At 36.2% G+C, this 18356-nt stretch overlaps 1 protein-coding gene and 1 long non-coding RNA gene across 2 annotated transcripts in view; one reads left to right on the top strand and one right to left on the bottom strand.

Moving 5' to 3' along the window:
* LOC107746636 (uncharacterized) overlaps nt 1-17755 on the top strand; it is an 18757-nt gene extending 1002 nt beyond the window's left edge. Inside the window, exons 2-3 of the long non-coding RNA XR_001640718.1 lie at nt 13714-13716; nt 17694-17755. This is a non-coding gene — a long non-coding RNA (uncharacterized LOC107746636). The remainder of the gene's footprint in view (nt 1-13713; nt 13717-17693) is intronic.
* Nucleotides 16954-18356, bottom strand: part of prkx (protein kinase X-linked) — a 52405-nt gene continuing 51002 nt past the window's right edge. Inside the window, exon 8 of the mRNA XM_016560932.1 lies at nt 16954-17299. Coding sequence (XP_016416418.1) covers nt 17174-17299 — 126 coding nt within the window. The 3' untranslated portion in view covers nt 16954-17173. The remainder of the gene's footprint in view (nt 17300-18356) is intronic.

Here is an 18356-nt window from a genome sequence, read left to right as displayed (position 1 = left end):
TTGCATTTATAGAATTATTATCATATGAAGTAAAACATACAAAACCTTTTAGAAACTGGAACAATTTCATATAGTAACATATGTATTTAACCCATACAAATGTGTATGTTTATGCGTGTAATAAATGTTTGTACATACAGTATATGTCATGTAGGCCTACATGTATATCCATCCTAAAACCCATCAGTAGGTGTTGATATTATATAAGTAAATATGAAAGATGTATTTAAAAATATTGCAGAAATATTTACAAGAAAATATTATTTCAGTCTTTCTACTTAAAAAATGTTAAGTTTAATTCAATATGTTTTTTGATATTTCTTTGTAATTATTTGTGAAATTTACTGACTGTAAATAGTTCTAAAGTAAATCATACACCTTTTTTTCCCCCTAGTGTATAAGGATGAGCTAAATTTCTTTGGAAAGTTTGCATTTAAATCGAAGGTTTAATAAATTGTTTTATGTATATGAGGGCCCAATACGTCTTTAAAAATATAATTGTTACTTTTAAGCTTGCAAATTTGTTACGTCTGAGACATGATTAAATTTAATAACAGGGAGGCTGAAACATAACATGTTTACAGGTTGTTAGGTCAAAGGTGCTTTGATAAGATTATAATCAAAGACCTTTGTTGGTATAATTTAAAATTAACTTTGAAGGGTGTGCACACGCTTCAGCAACAACCTCATATTGGATTAATAATATTTTGGTGTAGTGGGAAGCATCAAAGCTTGCACCTGTTTTTCCAGACACTGTTTTGAAAGCGAATGTAGCTACCATTCAACAATGCATCTACAGTATACAATGCAGGCCAGTCCACCTGGTTAGCACATGTTACCAGTGGTCCCTGAGCGGTTGTTCCTCTGACATGCAAGTGACCTAAAGACCTAGTATATGCATGATATCCTTGCAAATACCTTTCAGGTGTTGTAAAAAGCTTTGTTTCAGGCAATTGAGATCTTCATGATACTTGTAGGAAAACACTGATGTTCATTCAACATATTAATTTTACTTTTTAAAAATCTATTCTAAAGCATATCAAGCTGTAAATTTAAAATAAAATAACAATAAATACAAAAGCATTAATTATTAGTGAGTATAACATGGTTTACTTATTATTTAACAGGTTTTGTTCACAGGTAACACATTTTTGAATACATTTTTTCAAGTATTACCCACAGCACCTGTGGCAGATGTAAAAAACTAGCACCTGTTTTCTCTATCCTCTGTGATTTACAACATTTTACCAGCTTCTACATTTCCATTTTTTTGTCCTCTTTAGACACTGAAATGTGTTTTTCATTTCCCCCTGCATTAATCAAAAAGTGTCAGTCGCACATTTACGCTTCTCCCAAATCAGTTTCCTTGCTTTATTCATTGAAAATGAAACAGTAAATCTGGTCTTGTATCAGCAAATGATCTATACTAACCAGACTTCCCTGTTTGACCATCTGGTCGAAGACTGACCTGTAGAATACAACTAATAATAAACAACATTCCCTAGACAATGAAGTTCTGTTTATTTTCACTGGTGGTCTGACCACATATGTTAAAATGATCCTATAATGGGTAAAGTAGCTTTTATTTACATTGTCATATTTTTAATAAAGGAATATGTTGTTACATAATTTTTTGTCAAAGCATGCAAAAAAAACTTTGAGTCCTGAAATGAATAGCTAATCACATCTGTTATTGCCATGACTCTTGAAATATTTCCAACCTTATCTCAGCTTTAATGAAAAAAAGGCAGTTGATTGACATTTAAAGGGCATATTTGAAAAAGAAAAGAGTTGGAAGGCAAGCACTGACAAGACAGATATAAAGATGTGTCATTTTAGTCAGTCTTTCTGTAGAGCAGACTATGTGGTTTTCAGCGTGTCACTATTAAACTGTAGCATTCAGGTTTATAGGCCATTTCCCTGAATTCTCAACTAGCTTTTGTCTTGCCATTTTGGCCTAGATCCCAAGGGCCTCCACATGGACAGGACTGTATAATAAACAGCCTCCCAACCTGCTGTGTGCAGCTGGACTATTGCTAAAATCCAAACAAAGTGTGGAAAACCATGGACACCTCAACCTACATACAGTTACTTTATACTACAGCCAATAAAGAAATTGTTAAAAAAAAACATTAAAGATAAGATGTCCAATTTCTGCACCAGTAGTTACGGAAGCTTATTTTTGCCATGGGATAAATCTCACAATTCTGACTTTTTTCCCCTCATAATTCTGAGATTTATCTGTCACTGATACGCCAGGCTCCACCTCCACTCTCCTTCAGTGATCACAATCCCCTGAATTCTAATTTCAGGATCACTAACTAGAACCCAGAATCCTTCATGCTCCACACCTTATCCACATCAGCAATCATGCACCTGAGAACACTTACCTCATGATTGCATCGCTACAAAAGAGACATTCACCAGTTCACTTATGGCGCTTTTCCACTGCATGGTACGGCACGGTACAGCTCGGTACGGTTCACTTTTGGGGGGTTTTCCACTGGGTACAGTACCTGGTACTTTTTTTAGTACCACCTCGGTTGAGGTTCCAAGTGAACCGTACCGTTACCAAAACGTGACGTGTAAACTCTGCTGATCACGGATTGGCCGGAGAGAATCGTCACTACCTGCGTCACTGAACTTGCGACACAAAAGAACCGCTAGATTTAAATCAGCACAGCCACGAAGGATCGAACGCAACTGTTTTGAACAAGCGCACCTTTTTTAACAACCAAAAAGTGGCTGTTTCGTTGTCTGTTGAGGAAGTACAGATGTTCCTCTCGTTGATCGCAGAGGAGCGGATCCAGCGAGCTTGATGGGGCGACACGGAATGAAAAAGTTTTTCAGGAGTCGCGGCAATAGTGGCTGCGCAACTATAACGACATGTGAATAATCCCGCCCACTCTAAAGCGGTACTGAACTGCAGTGGAAACACAAACCGAGCCGAGCCGTGCCGAGTCGTACCACGCAGTGGAAAAGCACCATTATTGTCTGGTCACCATTTGGGCATTGACTGTTACCTCTGCATACTCACCTCTTTAGATATTGCCATTGGCACTCAACATTTGTCAGTAAACTGCTTTGGGTTCAAACACTTATTTTCTGTCTCGTGTTACAAGATCTCACAATTCAGACCTTTTTTGTTTTTTTGCAATAAGTCAGAATTGTGAGATAACCTGCAATTTTAAGAAGAAAAGCCCAAATTGTTAGATATAGCATATTACCCTTTTTTTTGGCGTACCAAAAGTGCAAAACATGACTTTACTGGACTTGTAAGTAATGGTTACTTGAACATTTCCCCCACTCACACCATTGGTTGAGTCAGTGTTGCTGTGTTGGCTGGTCAGAACACTCAAACAAGTGCCACAGAGCTACTCATTTCTTTCTGGAAATCCACCTGAAAATACACTAATTTTACTTGTTTATCCAGAATAAGCAGAGAGAAGACATTAAGCAATTCTTGTTGCATTGACACAATGTATTTACAGTCTAAAGTAAGAAAAAGACTAAACTGTTCTGATGTTCCTCAAATGCTCTTATAATGCATTTCAGCTGAGTCTATATTTATCCAGCTAAACTGTAGGAAACAGCGTGAAAACACTGCGTATCTAAGTCGCGTAATCAAGCTTTACACAAATGATTCACAGACAAATGCACATCACTCCTTTAGTCTGCACACTTATCTGTTAAACAGAGCTGGTTTAAGAAATATTAATCATACCTTTGAGATTAATACTGTTAATCTTGCCCAGAATAAAAAAAATGAATAAATCTGAAATGGACCGAGCACATGTAGTCTTTCCACAAACAAGGTAAGACGATCTCTTCACTGACACATCTGTCTTCAGCAGGCAGGAAAGAACTTCTGTGCTGAACTAGCCCTTCATAACAGTCTTTGAATCTCTATATGAGACTTTCTTGTTCAATTTGGCAAACATAGTATGAGGGCAAACTTGAGTTTACTCGCAAACGCATTTTGCCCCACTTTTGTTAATGAACTGCTTCCTGCAATAGCTAAATAACATGTTGTCAGTTTCAACATAACACCTGGTCTTGATTATTGTGATCTAAGATGACAGTAAATCACAGAACTGCGTGTACTACAGAAATCATGGCAGAGGTATGTGGAAACTACTAGACGTGATTGCACACTAAACCAAACATGCCCTGGCACATTCTTTATTTTTTACAGGTTAGAGGCATCACAAAATTATGGAGATCTCTTCAACCTTATCCAGGTCTTACATTAGTCTGTGTCCTCTAGGGGGGTTTCCCCTTCTCACAAATCCAGTCTCCAGAGATGGAAGCAGAACCTGGGTATTCTGAATAAGACACTTTAATGAAGACCATCTGTGGAATGGCACTGAAATTAATACCTTTCTTTCCAGGTTGTCACATGTGTAAGAGAATATCTTAGAATGTTCATTAATAAAATCCCTGGAATAAAAAGAGAAAGAAGAAATGGGAAACCAAAATGGAAGTGATTCTGACTAAGCTAGGCAACTTTTAAAATATAATACAAATTGAGCTGGAAAGAATGAGAACGTTTTACAGCTTTGACTTTTTGAGGTAACAAAATGTAATTGATGCAAATGTTGAACCCCAGTGACTGGAAAACCTCTCAGGTCAAAGAGAGAATATAAATCAGGATTATCCCAGAAACCCCAGATTACACTGTGTAACATGTTTTCAACATGTCTGGCTCAGATCGCAAACAGATGCTAAGCACATAAAATGCTCTACTGTAAGTGCAGGATTATATAACAATTACCTGTAGCACCAGTAATGACTAAAACACAAAGCTGCTCACATAATTAACTCAACAGCTGTACAACACATTCAAAGAATTCCTTTCAAAACAACCACATCCTAAAAACAATGGACACTTCTTTCCAGTGTTCTTCCCAGTGAAATCGGTAAGAGGCGTGAGATGTTCCTTGGACATCAGATTGGACATAAACTTACCAATGGAATCACTAAATGGTGTAAGAGACCTATATTATCATTTAACATCTGCTGTAGAGCAGCCTATCCACCAAAGGGTGATAAACTGAGATTTATTCAGCTGTGCTTCCAGAACAGTTGTTTTAAGCTTTATGATTGAAATATGTTCTGAAACTTGTTAAACATGCTTGGGGTGCGCCGGATATGATCTACTAATACATTATTGCTCTTACAGCAACTGTTTACAGAAGAAAAGGTTTGAACCTGCAGCACTCGGAGTGCTAATGCAAAATGTTGAACAGGAAAGGATAAAGTATTCTCACTTAGTAACTGAGAGCATTTGGGGTTTTAACAGATGCACCTCTAAAGAAATCCACATGGACTCCTTTGGAGGAATTTAGTGAGAGGGCTAGAATGTGGAAAAAAGATTTTGACCCCCAGAGGAAGAGACTCTGGCAAGATCCAGGAAGGGGCTCCTATGGGAGAGTAATTAAATTATACAGTTTGAGATGTGAGATTCATACATTGCTCATTAGTGTAGAAGATCATCTGTATGATAAGATCTGGAAGCATACATTCAATTAGTTTTATCTCCTCCTGTGGCAGACATTAATGAGGCTGCCATATCACTACACCGACAGCCAGTGTTAAATCAAAGTTGTATACAGTACTGGCCTTTTGCTTCTGGAATGAGATAAACTTGATGTCTGTTTCATAAGTGAGAAAGCAAGACATGTCTATCTGAATGTCCATTCAACAGCAGCGCAGAATATTCACAAGAAAAAGACCCCAAAAGACAAGAGTCTGATGATCAGATATTGGAATAACCTTATTGTAATTTAAAATAATTTACAATTATTTGCGCATTTACAAATGCGGAACATTTTTTTTTTTTTGCGTAACAAAGCTAGTCTGTAATCATCTATCCATAAGCAAATATTTTAAGGACATGTTGCACATCACTTTTGTCTTTTGTAGAAAGTGCACAACAGAAAGGTTGATTGTTGTCAAACTCTTAAAAGGCCTTTAAAAAAAAAGGCCTGTTCACAAATTGAAAATGCAATTTCATTCTTTGACTATAGGTGGCGCTTATTGAAAAGCAGAAATACCCATAACCAGGGTACACAAAGTGCAGAACAACTTTACATTTGTAAAACGGAAATAAGGAAGTCGAACAGTATTAACAGCTTTTTTTATTTTATTTGCTGTAATGTTTATCAAACAATCAAATACAAGAATACATAAACAAAAGAGTTGGTTCCAGATTCCTTATCTGCTATTCACTGTGGCATAGCAAAATAATAGTTTTATGTGACGGCCAAAACAACAACTCACCGTTAAAAATTGTGATGCATTTATGGTATGCAAATATTCATGACGGTCAGAACAGACACGTTAAAGCCGTTCATTTATATAAAAAAGTTTATTGAACTGAATTGTTGCACCCAGTATTCTGTTTGGTGTCAATAGACCTTGTACTTGGTGATTTATTTTCCAATTTCAATCATGGAACAAACCAGCCTTCTCAAAAAACAAAACAAAAAAAAAAGTCTAGTTTTAATTTCTAACCGCTGTGTTGATGCTTCTTCTATAGGATATCTTGATGTTTGAAGCTACAACAGCAAAGCCTTTGATAAGATGTCTTTGGTCACACTTCAAAGGGGAAAAGATGGTGAACTAATGTCAGTTTACCTGCATGGCAGTAATAACAGGGTGATGACAGGGGTCGACCTTTATGGGAGATCATGTTTACATCATAACTCAATGTCAAAGGATTAGAGAGCTCATGGAATTCATGGAAATGATCAGCTCTTCTCGATTTCATTTTTTTCCCCTCAACACAGCACAGCAGTTATTTAGTATAGTAAAACCGAAGTCTCAATTCCACAATCCTTATAGTGTTTGTATCAAATGTGAAACCCGTCGTCATATACACATATATTTGTTAAGAAATGAAATCAACCTGTTATCATTGACCTGGAAATGTCTAAACTAATTTCAAAGGAAACTGCATTCAATAAAAAGATGGGCTGATAGGAAGGCCTCAGGCAGTGCTTAAACTTGCAGTGTGCTGTTGGTATGATAAATCTTTGGACTGTCTTTCAGCCATGAGCTTTAGTTTTATGTTTCCTCTCTCAAAGCTAAGACATCTCCTGGAAACTATGCCAGGATATACTTTACTTCTGCCAGGGCATGACTCACTTGTCTACTGGTGCCTATTGAGTATGTCAGTGTGTCAAGGACTGAGGGACTTTTATAGGGGCTTATAAAAGGAATGACAGCTGGGATGTGGGACACTGAATTCATCATGATCAAATCGAATTATATTGTCTCACACTTTATACTGCAGCATTCATATTATTCTCTATTTGCATGTAATATTCAAATATGAAATATGTTGCCTACTAGTTCATTCCATGTTGAGATCACATGGAAAATGCATGATTAATACCAATATCAACAAGCTCTTCTTGAAGGAACACAAACTATAATGACATCACACCGGAGGCCTGCCATTATGTGGCTACATCCATATGAGTTCTGTATAATCTACAGCCTGACCAGGCCAGTACTTGACATAGATGTCAGATTGGTTCGCCCCTGAAAAAATGCAGATGCTCTTTTTAAAAAACAATTCAAATGCAATTCTGCTCCGTTTCTTATAGTTGGCATGAAATAGAAGTTGTGTTCTGTATCGTGACAGTGATAATTTATCAAGCTTGAAACAGCACAGAGCAATACTTGATGTTATTAATTGGTTGTTGATTTGATTGTAAAAAGCGAGTGTTGCATACTCTATTGGAAGTAGATCTGAATGTGATTGGCTGAACTGCAATGCGTTCTTGAATTTGTCAACAGAGAGAAGAAAAAGAATACATTTTAATGATGAGCTTGCTGCTCAACATTCAAATACTTGGCTAGTGCTTGCTGTATCAGTTGCAGCGTGCTTCAGAAACCCTTCACCTTCCCCAGCTCCACCTGTGTAGATCTGCTACGAGGTGATTCATGTATGTTATATGGGGTTATTTCATGTATGTTATTTTTGCAGCAGCAGTATTTCTTACATGCTCACAGCAGCATGTTGTGTATGTATTGGCAGTAGCAAGTCTCGGTACTTGCTCTGCCGCAGCAGCAGCAGCAGCAGCGTAGCAGATCTATTCCACCAAGACCAAATACATTAACATTGTCATGTACATTACCATGCCAATCCCTCCGAGAGTTGTCATGACAGAAATATATACTTATTTGGCACACATGAATCATTCTAAATTATACCACACTTTAAAAAAAAGATTTTTTAAAAATTTGTAAATACAATTTAATTTGGTTTAAGTTGGTTCTGCTGTGTAGGTCACAATCCTGTCAACTGCTTGTTCCATTCTTGTTTCCGCTGAGTTTTTGGATTTTTCTTCAGAGATTCTCTTTTTGTTTTGTTTTGACAAAGGCCAATGTTATAATCTGAGTCAGCAGAATAGTTCACGGTAATGGTATGTATGGATCAGCATGCAGTGACTCACCAGTCCAAATATAATGAGTCCAAGTGGAGAATTAAAATGTCCAAACAAGCAGTGCTTGCTGGAGCGATGAAACAAACAAAGCCATGACAAATGTCAGAACCTCAAGTGGCAAGCGTGGAAACACAGCAGATACAACTGTACCACAAAATGTTTCCGTTAAGGACCCGGCTGGGTTATATATACAGTGTATATATGTAATTTATTACAATTATATACAAAGTAACAACTTAAAATAAACTAGATTTGTAATAAGATTTTCTTTCCATTGGAGCAATTCAAGCTTGAACTGCTACCTTCATATGCAGCTACAAAAGGCAGCGTTCCTCATCAAACCACACTTACACAGGATGTATAATGGAACAGAATGGACAGGTCTGCTACACATTTTACAAACTTTTTCACTGACATCTTGATATCTTAAAAACGTGGTACTCATTGCATTAAATAATAGCCAGCCGCAATGCCGAGAGACATCTTTAATTATACTTTGTGGTGTATAGATCTTAAACTTGTATTCATAAGCAAAAAATTTGACGCCATTACTCACAAACAAGAACAAAGACGAGACATAACAAATCAGTCAGTTCCCCATTATGAATAAAAACCAAGCTGAGTCAATCTGATGATGCAGACTGACCACCAAGCAATTCATTTACAAAGAGCCTTGCCATTATTTGAAGACTTTGTGGAAAACAACCGTTAAAATGATGTATTTGTGTCATACATGTGTGTCTGCTTTTCTGTAAAAGTCTGAATAAAGTCAGATCAAATTCCATTAACAATTCACTCAAGACAACCCTGGATGAACAGTGAAGGAATCTGGTACCCATAAGGCCCCAAGAAAAGCATTACAGTTAATTAAATAGAAGCGGCGAGTGTTTTGGATCAGTCTTTTGTACGAGTCCAAATCATGATGATACTGATGCATTCTGACAGTTACAGCCATAAATCATAAATATGTTAATATAAAAGTCTCCTCTATTGCTCTTATCCACCACTTGGATAAGACACAGATCAAATGTAATATTATTTCAATTAGATCTCCATGCAAGAAGATCCCCTCTAATTTCATTCTCATTTCCGTGCAACGACGTCCCCTCTAATCAGACCGTTAGACTGTAATCATGAGAGCTACAGTTCACTCCTTCCCCAGAGGCTCTGCAAATGGACGTTTAGATCTGAGTAAGCATATTTGTGCAATGACCATCACCAGAGAGGCCTGCTCTAAATTCAGCTGCTGTTACACTCAACAGCTGGTTAATCAAGAAATATTACAGCATTGCCGGTGGTAAAATGGGGACTCTAGGCTGACCTAGATATTGTCTTTATGGCTCTTATATCTACTGACCTTAACTGTCCCCACAATTGCAGGGTTTTGTGTTTGATATCTACATGCTTCAACTGACACCTTAATTTATCAAAAATTAAATGTTTGTAATCATTACTCACCCTCATGTTGTTCCAAACCTGTATGACTTTCTTTATTCTGTGGAATAAACAACATTAAATCCCACTGACTTTCACTGCATGGATAAAAGCAGTTAAACATTTTTCTGAATAAAATCATGAGTGTGAAGTAAATGATGATCATTTTAATTTCTGGGTGAAAAAACTGTTCCTCTAATAATAGTTGGAATTGTTATGAAATGGTAGTCTCAATGTTTTTGCCAGTTTTTGAATATAAATGCGTTAGACCTAGATGGCTTCATTCATAGACCAGTGTGTGGATTCTCTTTTGATCAATAACCTTCTCCAAGTCTGCAAAAGCAGTTAGATTAGATTGTGTTTACCTTGATCGGCTAAAGGGCACAGGGACATGGAAAGTATGAGCAGAGAAATGCAATTAGTGCATAACTTAGAAACAGATGCACTTTGAGTTATTCCTGTTACAATATCCAGCTGCCTGCTTTCTTTGTTTACTTGAAACAAATCTCGAAGAAGTATGTTCCCAACCATGCTTGAAATGAAGTAAGCGGTTTAACTATCAACTGATGATTTGCTTTTCGTCTGCTTTATCGCATTTCATTGATGTTCTTAGCTTTTTTTTTTATATATATCAAAGCCCTTACAATACAATGCACATCTGACAACATCAGAATGGGAATAAACACTAGTCTTAAAGTTGCTGTAAGCTGAAATTCAGTGACTCATTTTGCAGGTTTGCTGACATGTCTTTGGAGAGAGGGTGGAGTTTGGTAATGGAAGTTAGCAAAATGGTGGAAACTAGGAAAATGCCTGAAATCGCTTACAGCTCCTTTAATTACCAAGAAGCTGCTCACGGTGAGTGCACTTAAAGGAATAGTAAACTACTCCTTTAAAACCTAAAAGGATATTTAGTTTTGAACTTAGTTAATACCTTGCCAGGAATGCGGTCATTATACAGACACCAAAAAAATTGGGGGATTTTAGCCTGTTCAAAGTCATTGATTTGTTATATTATTATATATTTTGGGTCCTATGCAATGTACTTTAATGCAAGTTTTTTTTTTCCCTCGTGATTAAATATAACGGACAATAAAGAGTTGCACAACTCAGTGCTGATAATGCTGGCTCTCAACAAAGCAAAGCTTCTCCAGGAGACTGACTGTGAGCCAAATCTGGGACAAATCATCACTGTTTTTCTATTGACTGAGACACAAACGCTCAGACGGTGAGCTTCCCTTCCTAAGTACTAACAGGTGTGTATCAGTGAAAGACCTGCATGATAATTCTACACAGAAAAAGTTCAAATCAGAGCCAAATGCAAACCAAGTCAAGTATCTGAAGGCAGCTTGATCACATTCACAGACACACTCCTCCTTTCAAAAGGACATTGCTTGGTGTAGCCCACTAACAGCTTTCTGATGTGTGCACAATGTGCAACACATCTACTGTAACTATAAAAACGTTGGTCTTTAAAATAATAAAATTATCAAACATTTTTACTACAATAAATTGAATATTAATTCATCAGAATAAGTCAAAATTAAGATGCATGGTTTTATTTGTTGGATACAGCTGAGAAGGTCAAGACCTTTAAGGTGGGACAGGGCATGCTAGATGATACAGTAGGTAATCCACCATATCCAATAGTTCTCACAACAAAAAACACAGTGAATTTCTGCCTTTATATCATGATTAGTTTGGCATTATGGACAAGAAGCTGTCTAACTCTGCCTTAAAATGCTGATTTCCGACTTCCCAATTCTGAAGGTGTAATTACAAATTTGTTGTGTTTAATTGCTTTGTTGTCAGAAATAATAGGAATCATGGAGGACACCAGGTTTATTTTTAATCATTGCTTGTGGAAATCTTATTAAAGCCGAAATGCTTTTAATATATTTACATTTACATTTAGTAATTTAGCAGACACTTTTATCCAAAGTGACTTACAAATGAGGACAATAGAAGCCATCAAAATCAACAAAAGAGCAATAAAATGCAAGTGCTATGACAAGTCTCGTATATATCGTAAGATATTTAGTCAATATCCAACAGATTTCAACAGATCCAATGTAGTGTCCCATTTGTTGCCAACCATATAAACATCACTCACGCTACTGTGACCGCGCTAGAAGTCTCGGTAAAATAAATGCTGTTTTTTTTATCTGTGTAAATTAAATTAAATATACTGTATATGACTGTAATAGCAAGAGAAAGATGTTGTGAGAAAAGCGAATAAGCAGTCTTACGGTATGTTTACACAGCAACGACGTACTAATAACAGAAAAGTTTTTCTTTTGCATTTTTAAAAAGTTTTGCGTACAGATGACAATGTCGTCAAAACGATACTCGCTCACACGGATCTGCAAAAACAACAAAAAATGCTGTATGATGCATGCCAGGCCAGTAGTTGGCGCTGTGACTTTGTAAAGAAAGACTATGCTTTTGCGCATATATGCATTCATCTACAGAGCCGGAGAGCGGTAAATACACATAATAGACATGATGTGACCGCTTTTACAAATTTGCATATTTGTAGTTTACATGGAAACAATAACGGTATCGTTTTTTTAACAACTTGCCCTTTGAACCCCCATTTTCAGGCCCCCAAAACAAATTGTGTAAATGAACAGCAAACAAAACATAACAAGTTTTCAGTTTTTAGTTCAAAGCCCCCTTAAACTTAGCATTCACTACAGTAAACTGCCATGTTTAGTTTATGGCCTACCCAACTCTGAAACTCGGGAATCAAAATAACCTCAGAGGTTCCTAGTTGTAAATACAACTTGAGAGGCCGTTCATGTCTGATAGCATGTGAGGGCAGCATGAGGTGTAGCTGGTAGATGGGTGGAGTTTCCTCTATGATAATATCTCATTGCGGGTGTGGTGGGGGTCTGATGACAGGACTCTTTGATGAGATCAGAACCTAAAGCCGTTTAATTGCACTGATCACTGTGGTTACCAGTCATTACAAGGTGTCGTCCCATAGTTTTGTTTCTAAATGGAGGTTTTTTGGGGCGTTTTGACCCGTTTACTCCAGGAGGTGAGGGGTTAAGTGAGAGCCATGTAGGTGAACGATGGAGTAATGGTAGGGTTGTTGGGTTTATAGAAGTAGACTCCACAACACTCAGCAACTTTAAGGTTCCTTGCTCCAAGCTGCAAATTCACATCAGGTTTATTTCCAACACAGCAGCACTGACACTGTAATTTCTTTTGCTAATAAATAAAGTAACTCTGATGCAATAAACGAACAAAATCAGTCTTCTACAGGACAAAGAGATTAGAGAACATCATTCAGCGCCACTGACTCAGCCAAAAAGTGTCATCAGGTAAGAACTGTGTTGACAGTACCAAGAATTAAAACAGCAGCTGCAACTTTTCACATCGTGGCTTCAGAGAACATCTTTCAAATGGCGATGTATCAAAAAATTTGTTGGATTTGAGCAACCCGAACACAAACAGATGAGTGTACACAAAGATGAATACACCATAATCATGTTGTTAAATGGAAATGTGATTTTCTGCTTTCCTGTCACAAGTAGAAATATATTACGCAGAGCTGCCAAAGTGCGGTGGGTACATATACCATACATTAAAACCAGGTCCGGTTTTAAAATTTCAGGTTGGGGACAGATCCATCGTACAGGCATTTTGAAGACTGTAAGGGAGCTATTAAGCAAAATTAGTCTGTCCCAGTGGTGTGTCTGACAGGACTAAACGTCTTTAAAATGTTTAAACTGTAGTCAGATTTTACAAAGAGCAGAGCGAAGAAAGGAAGTTATGTTCGAACATTTCTCTACGGGTGAAGTCTAACCACAGGGGTTAGAGAGTGAAATAACCTCTTAAAAATGCAACAGTCTCATGGCACCTTAATGGATGAGATCATTCATCTGCTTTTGCTGGAAAGGAGTGATGCTAATTTGCCCTGTTAACTACTAATGTACATTTAATAAACATTTTACATGAATACTTAAGGAAAATAAACTATAAAGGGACCAACTGAGGGAAATACTAGCATATGAAACTGTGGCAAGCACTTAATCGTGGGTATATAGGAAAATGAGAATATATTAAGACTCTTACAGTAAATGGTCTAATAATTTCCATTAAGCTTGTAGTTTAAAAGGTTCCTGAGGCTGGTGTGAATGAGCGTATGGCTTGGTGCCATCAAACTGAAAGTCCAACCCATCTCAATAAGACTTCAACGAGTTTGGTCAGAGTACACTGAAACGTTATAACAGGCTGCAGGTCTATTAGTCAAATAGTTTTGCCCACATGAAAAGTTCAGTTTATTTTCATGGATATAGGATTTGCAGATTTCCTCAAGTTTTTATAACAGCTTGGTTGCAGGTAATATTGCACTTGTACCATCTAAAATACACCATAAATGTTCAGAAGGCAATAAAATGAAAGTACCGATAAACTAAAAAAAAGTGTGAATAAAAACCAGTATAAAATCCTATGCTTGGTTTGTGACAATTTTTAAGTTCATAGAACTTCATTTTAGTTTTTGCTGTTGCAAACAATATAAATGACATTTTGTCCCCCTCAAACAAGTGTAAAAAAAGAAAACACAAAAAATTGAGAATACAGCAAAATTATTCACACAGGAAACAACGACAAACAAACATTAAACAAACAAACAAACAAAAATCCACAAGATGGTAACAGCTGTCAAGTCCATATGAAATCTGCAAGTTGCTTTCCTTAGTATAAAACTGCATTTGCAATTTAAAAAGAACAGTCATTTCAAGAAATGATATCAAATAAATGATATTCAGTGTGATATATTACTGCTTAAGACAAAAGCAGTTAAGAAAAACTATGGAAGTCCAGAAACAGGAAGAATTGTTTTGAACATACACACAGTAGCTACATTTCTAAGCATTTCACACCATAGTCAATTCTCTTCCCAACATATATTAAGTAGCATTATGAAGCAATGTAAACTGTGTTTGCTAAATTCACCCCCATAAATATGAAAGGCAACTTTAGAAAACACCTGGCTAGTAAATTGTTTATGCACTTAACCAATTAGTAAACACATATAGAACATCAAGTACAACAGCCAAAGTATGTGAACAGGCATCTCATAATACAAACAGTAATGTTCATTTATTGGTTACCTACAGGTTTGTGAGGTCATGATTAGATAAGTGCTACTGTGCCTCTACTTCACCTGCTATTCTTAGTCTGACATCCTGGCAGGAATGTGTTCAAAAGCTCTTTGGATTCTTGGGGCCGTTCACACAAACTGCGCTTCTGTGGTCAACTTAAGATGCAGCACAATAGTATCTAACTGCACACTGATGAACACTGATGAATGGAAAGCAAGTTTTTTTAACTTGCCTTAATGTAGTGCTGATGCAAAAGAAAAAATAAGCTAGACAGCGCAATGGCCAAACACATCTGTCTATTGCATGTATACTTAGAAAAAGAATTAAAAAGCAGCACAGTAGAACACAAAAACACGTTCTGTTTCACACTGTAGACGACTCCTGTGCATTTATTTTGGGACTCAAATGTATGAAATAGCTTTGGTAAAAAAAAAAATCATAAAGTGTCTAAATTATTACTTGAGCAAGTCATAATTCTGAAATAAAAGGTTGAAGTATGACAAAGAAACTGTTACGAGATAAAATTATAATAAAAGTAGAAATAAAAATACAAATGACAAAGTTTCAAATAATGACAAAAAGTCCAAAATCTCATATTATGAGATAAAATGTCATGACACAAGTTGAAACAGAGTCATGACTTTTTAATCTCAATTTCCAATTATAATCACTTACTTTTCACAACTTTAATCACAACTTTGTTTGGGGGGGGGGACGACGACGACGACTTTATCAAAAAATATGTCAATTAAGTCAAATTATTTCAGAATTCTGTCATGACTTTTGTTATAATTTATGTCACCAATGTCAAAATTGAGATATAAAGTCATAATGAGACTAGTTGAAATTGACAAAATTTAACGACTTATCTCATTATTCTAGCTTTTTAACTCATAATTTCACCCTTTTCCCCTCATAATTATGACTTGATGTAATAATTAATTTGCCAAAGCATTTTTTTTCTTCTGATGGGTTTACATACAACATCAAAAGGTTACAGTATACAAATAAAAAACAGGAGTGAAATATAGACTTATCAAAACACACACACACACACACACACACACACACAGGTTTGTTTCTGTGAAAAGTGGGGACATCCCATAGGCGTAATGGTTTTTCTACTGTACAGACTGTATATTCTATTGCCCTACACCAACCCTACCCCTAAACCTACCCCTCACAGGAAACTTTGTGCTATTTCAGATTTTCAATACACTCCATTCTGTGTGATTTAGAAGCGTTTTGAAGAGTGGGGACATGGGGTAATGTCCTGAAAAGTCACCTTCTCCTTGTAATACCTATGTCATACCCTTGTCATTATACAAATTTATGTCCTCATTTGTCACAAAAATGCGCACACACACACACACACACACAGAGAGAGAGAGAGAGACAGCAGCACTTTTTGTTTAGTAAATATGACTAAATCTAAGTCATCGCTATAGTTTGAAATTTGGGTTTCAAAGTCTTTTTGTAGTCTTAATTATTTAAAAAAATTACCATTTTAAAATGCAATGGCATCATTTACATTGACTATGCATTTTTTTTGTATAGACTGGCTAGGTTGTTAAGCCGGAACAATGCTGCCAGTATAAAAGCATAATGTTGCAGTTATGCTTTTGCTTTGTTTACATGCCTGCCCGAGAGTGCAGTGTGAAACAGGCCCAATGTTACGAAATTTATATAGCAATACCATGTGGGAGGAAAGGATCAACACAGCAAGTTCAGATAACCAGAAAACTAAATTTGTCAGGCTTAAAGCTCCAATTCAGCAAGCTTTTTAAGATATAAAGCCATAACACAACCATGACCATACATGTTTAGGCATAAGCGAAGACCCAGCAAAAAGAACCTTGATATTGCTTTAAAAACATAAATTTTGCATATTATAAGAGATTCAGAGGGTGTTGAATCAAGTTGCTCATCACTTAATAGATGATGCTGAAGTGATGAACTGTTTCCTCCGTAAATGTTTGACCATGATTATGTTGACAATAATGATGATCAGAAGATGTCTGTTTCGGTTTCTCAAGTGTGCAGGACATGCCTATATAATGCTAAAACTATGACCTTTTGATGTCCCCTGAATGGTTAGGTTAAAACTTCAGCTCTAAATCATTATCTTCTACCAGTCCTGTCTTTTTATTCATTAAAAATAATATTTTTTCAGAAGTTCTTGAAAATTTCCAGATCCTTAGCTGGTACTGGTGTGTCCTTCTTCCACTCATCCTCTGGATAGGTGTCAAAGTTAGACGTGTCACCCTCGTGAGATACCTTGGGAACTATGGGTGGCTGTCACAGTAATGAGAAAAACTCATTAAAGAGGCTTTAGATGAAGTGAAATACACATTATCATTCAAAAGTGTGCAGTCAGTAAAGAAATGAATCATTAAATTGATCAAAAGTGACCGTATTCATCAAAAAATCTTGAAAAAAATGTATCACAGTTTCTAAATGTATTACTTTTCCTTATTGTTTTTCCTCCTCAACATTTATAATGATTTCTGAAGAATCATGTGAAACTAAAGACTGGAGTAATGGCTGCCGAAAATTCAACTTTGCCATGACAGGAATAAACTAAGTAATTATATTTAATTAATATCTTATGTTAAATTACTATTTTAATATTAATACAACAAACAGTTGTCTTATAATATTATTTCACAATGCTAGTGTGGAATAATAGAAAAAAGATCTGCACACTGTTATTCTCCCTTTATTCAAAAAAGTTAAAAATAACAACGTTTCGGTCAAAGACTTTCGTCAGGCAATGCTAGTGTTGGCCACGTTTTATTGTAAGGTCCAATTCTTGCTATTAACAAACCATTAACTGTGACTTTTACCTCAATAAACTCCTACTTTGCTGCTTATTAATAGTTAATAAGGTAGTTGTTAAGTTTAGGTATAAGGATTGGATTAGGGATGTAGAATATGGTCATGCAGAATATGTGCTTTATAAGTACTAATGAACAGCCAATATGTTAATAATAGACATCCTAATAAGCAACTAGTTAATAGTGAGAATTGGTCCTTATACTAAAATGTTACCCTTGGGTTTTTACTGTGTTTTTAATCGACTGACCCCAAACTGAATGGGCATGTATACTTTCCACTATCCGCTACCAAGTATGTCCAGTAAACCATGGGAAATATTCTGGCTATATAATTCCACCAGTAAATAAAGTAAAAGATGATCACTTTTTAATAAGGTGTTGTCACAGTTATGTGGCCAGTAATGACTTACAAAAATCTTACGAAAATGAATAGTGGCACAAAATGAATATTTAATAACAGGACATATTCTAAAGCTCTATGTGAGTACGTTTACATGGACAACAATATTCCGATT

The sequence above is a fragment of the Sinocyclocheilus rhinocerous genome, unplaced genomic scaffold (genome assembly GCF_001515625.1).
Source record: "Sinocyclocheilus rhinocerous isolate Xijiao unplaced genomic scaffold, SAMN03320098_v1.1 scaffold1641, whole genome shotgun sequence".
NCBI classification, from domain to species: domain Eukaryota; kingdom Metazoa; phylum Chordata; class Actinopteri; order Cypriniformes; family Cyprinidae; genus Sinocyclocheilus; species Sinocyclocheilus rhinocerous.
The sequence above is the reverse complement of the archived record's forward strand: the minus strand, read 5'-3'. Positions and strand labels throughout refer to the sequence as shown.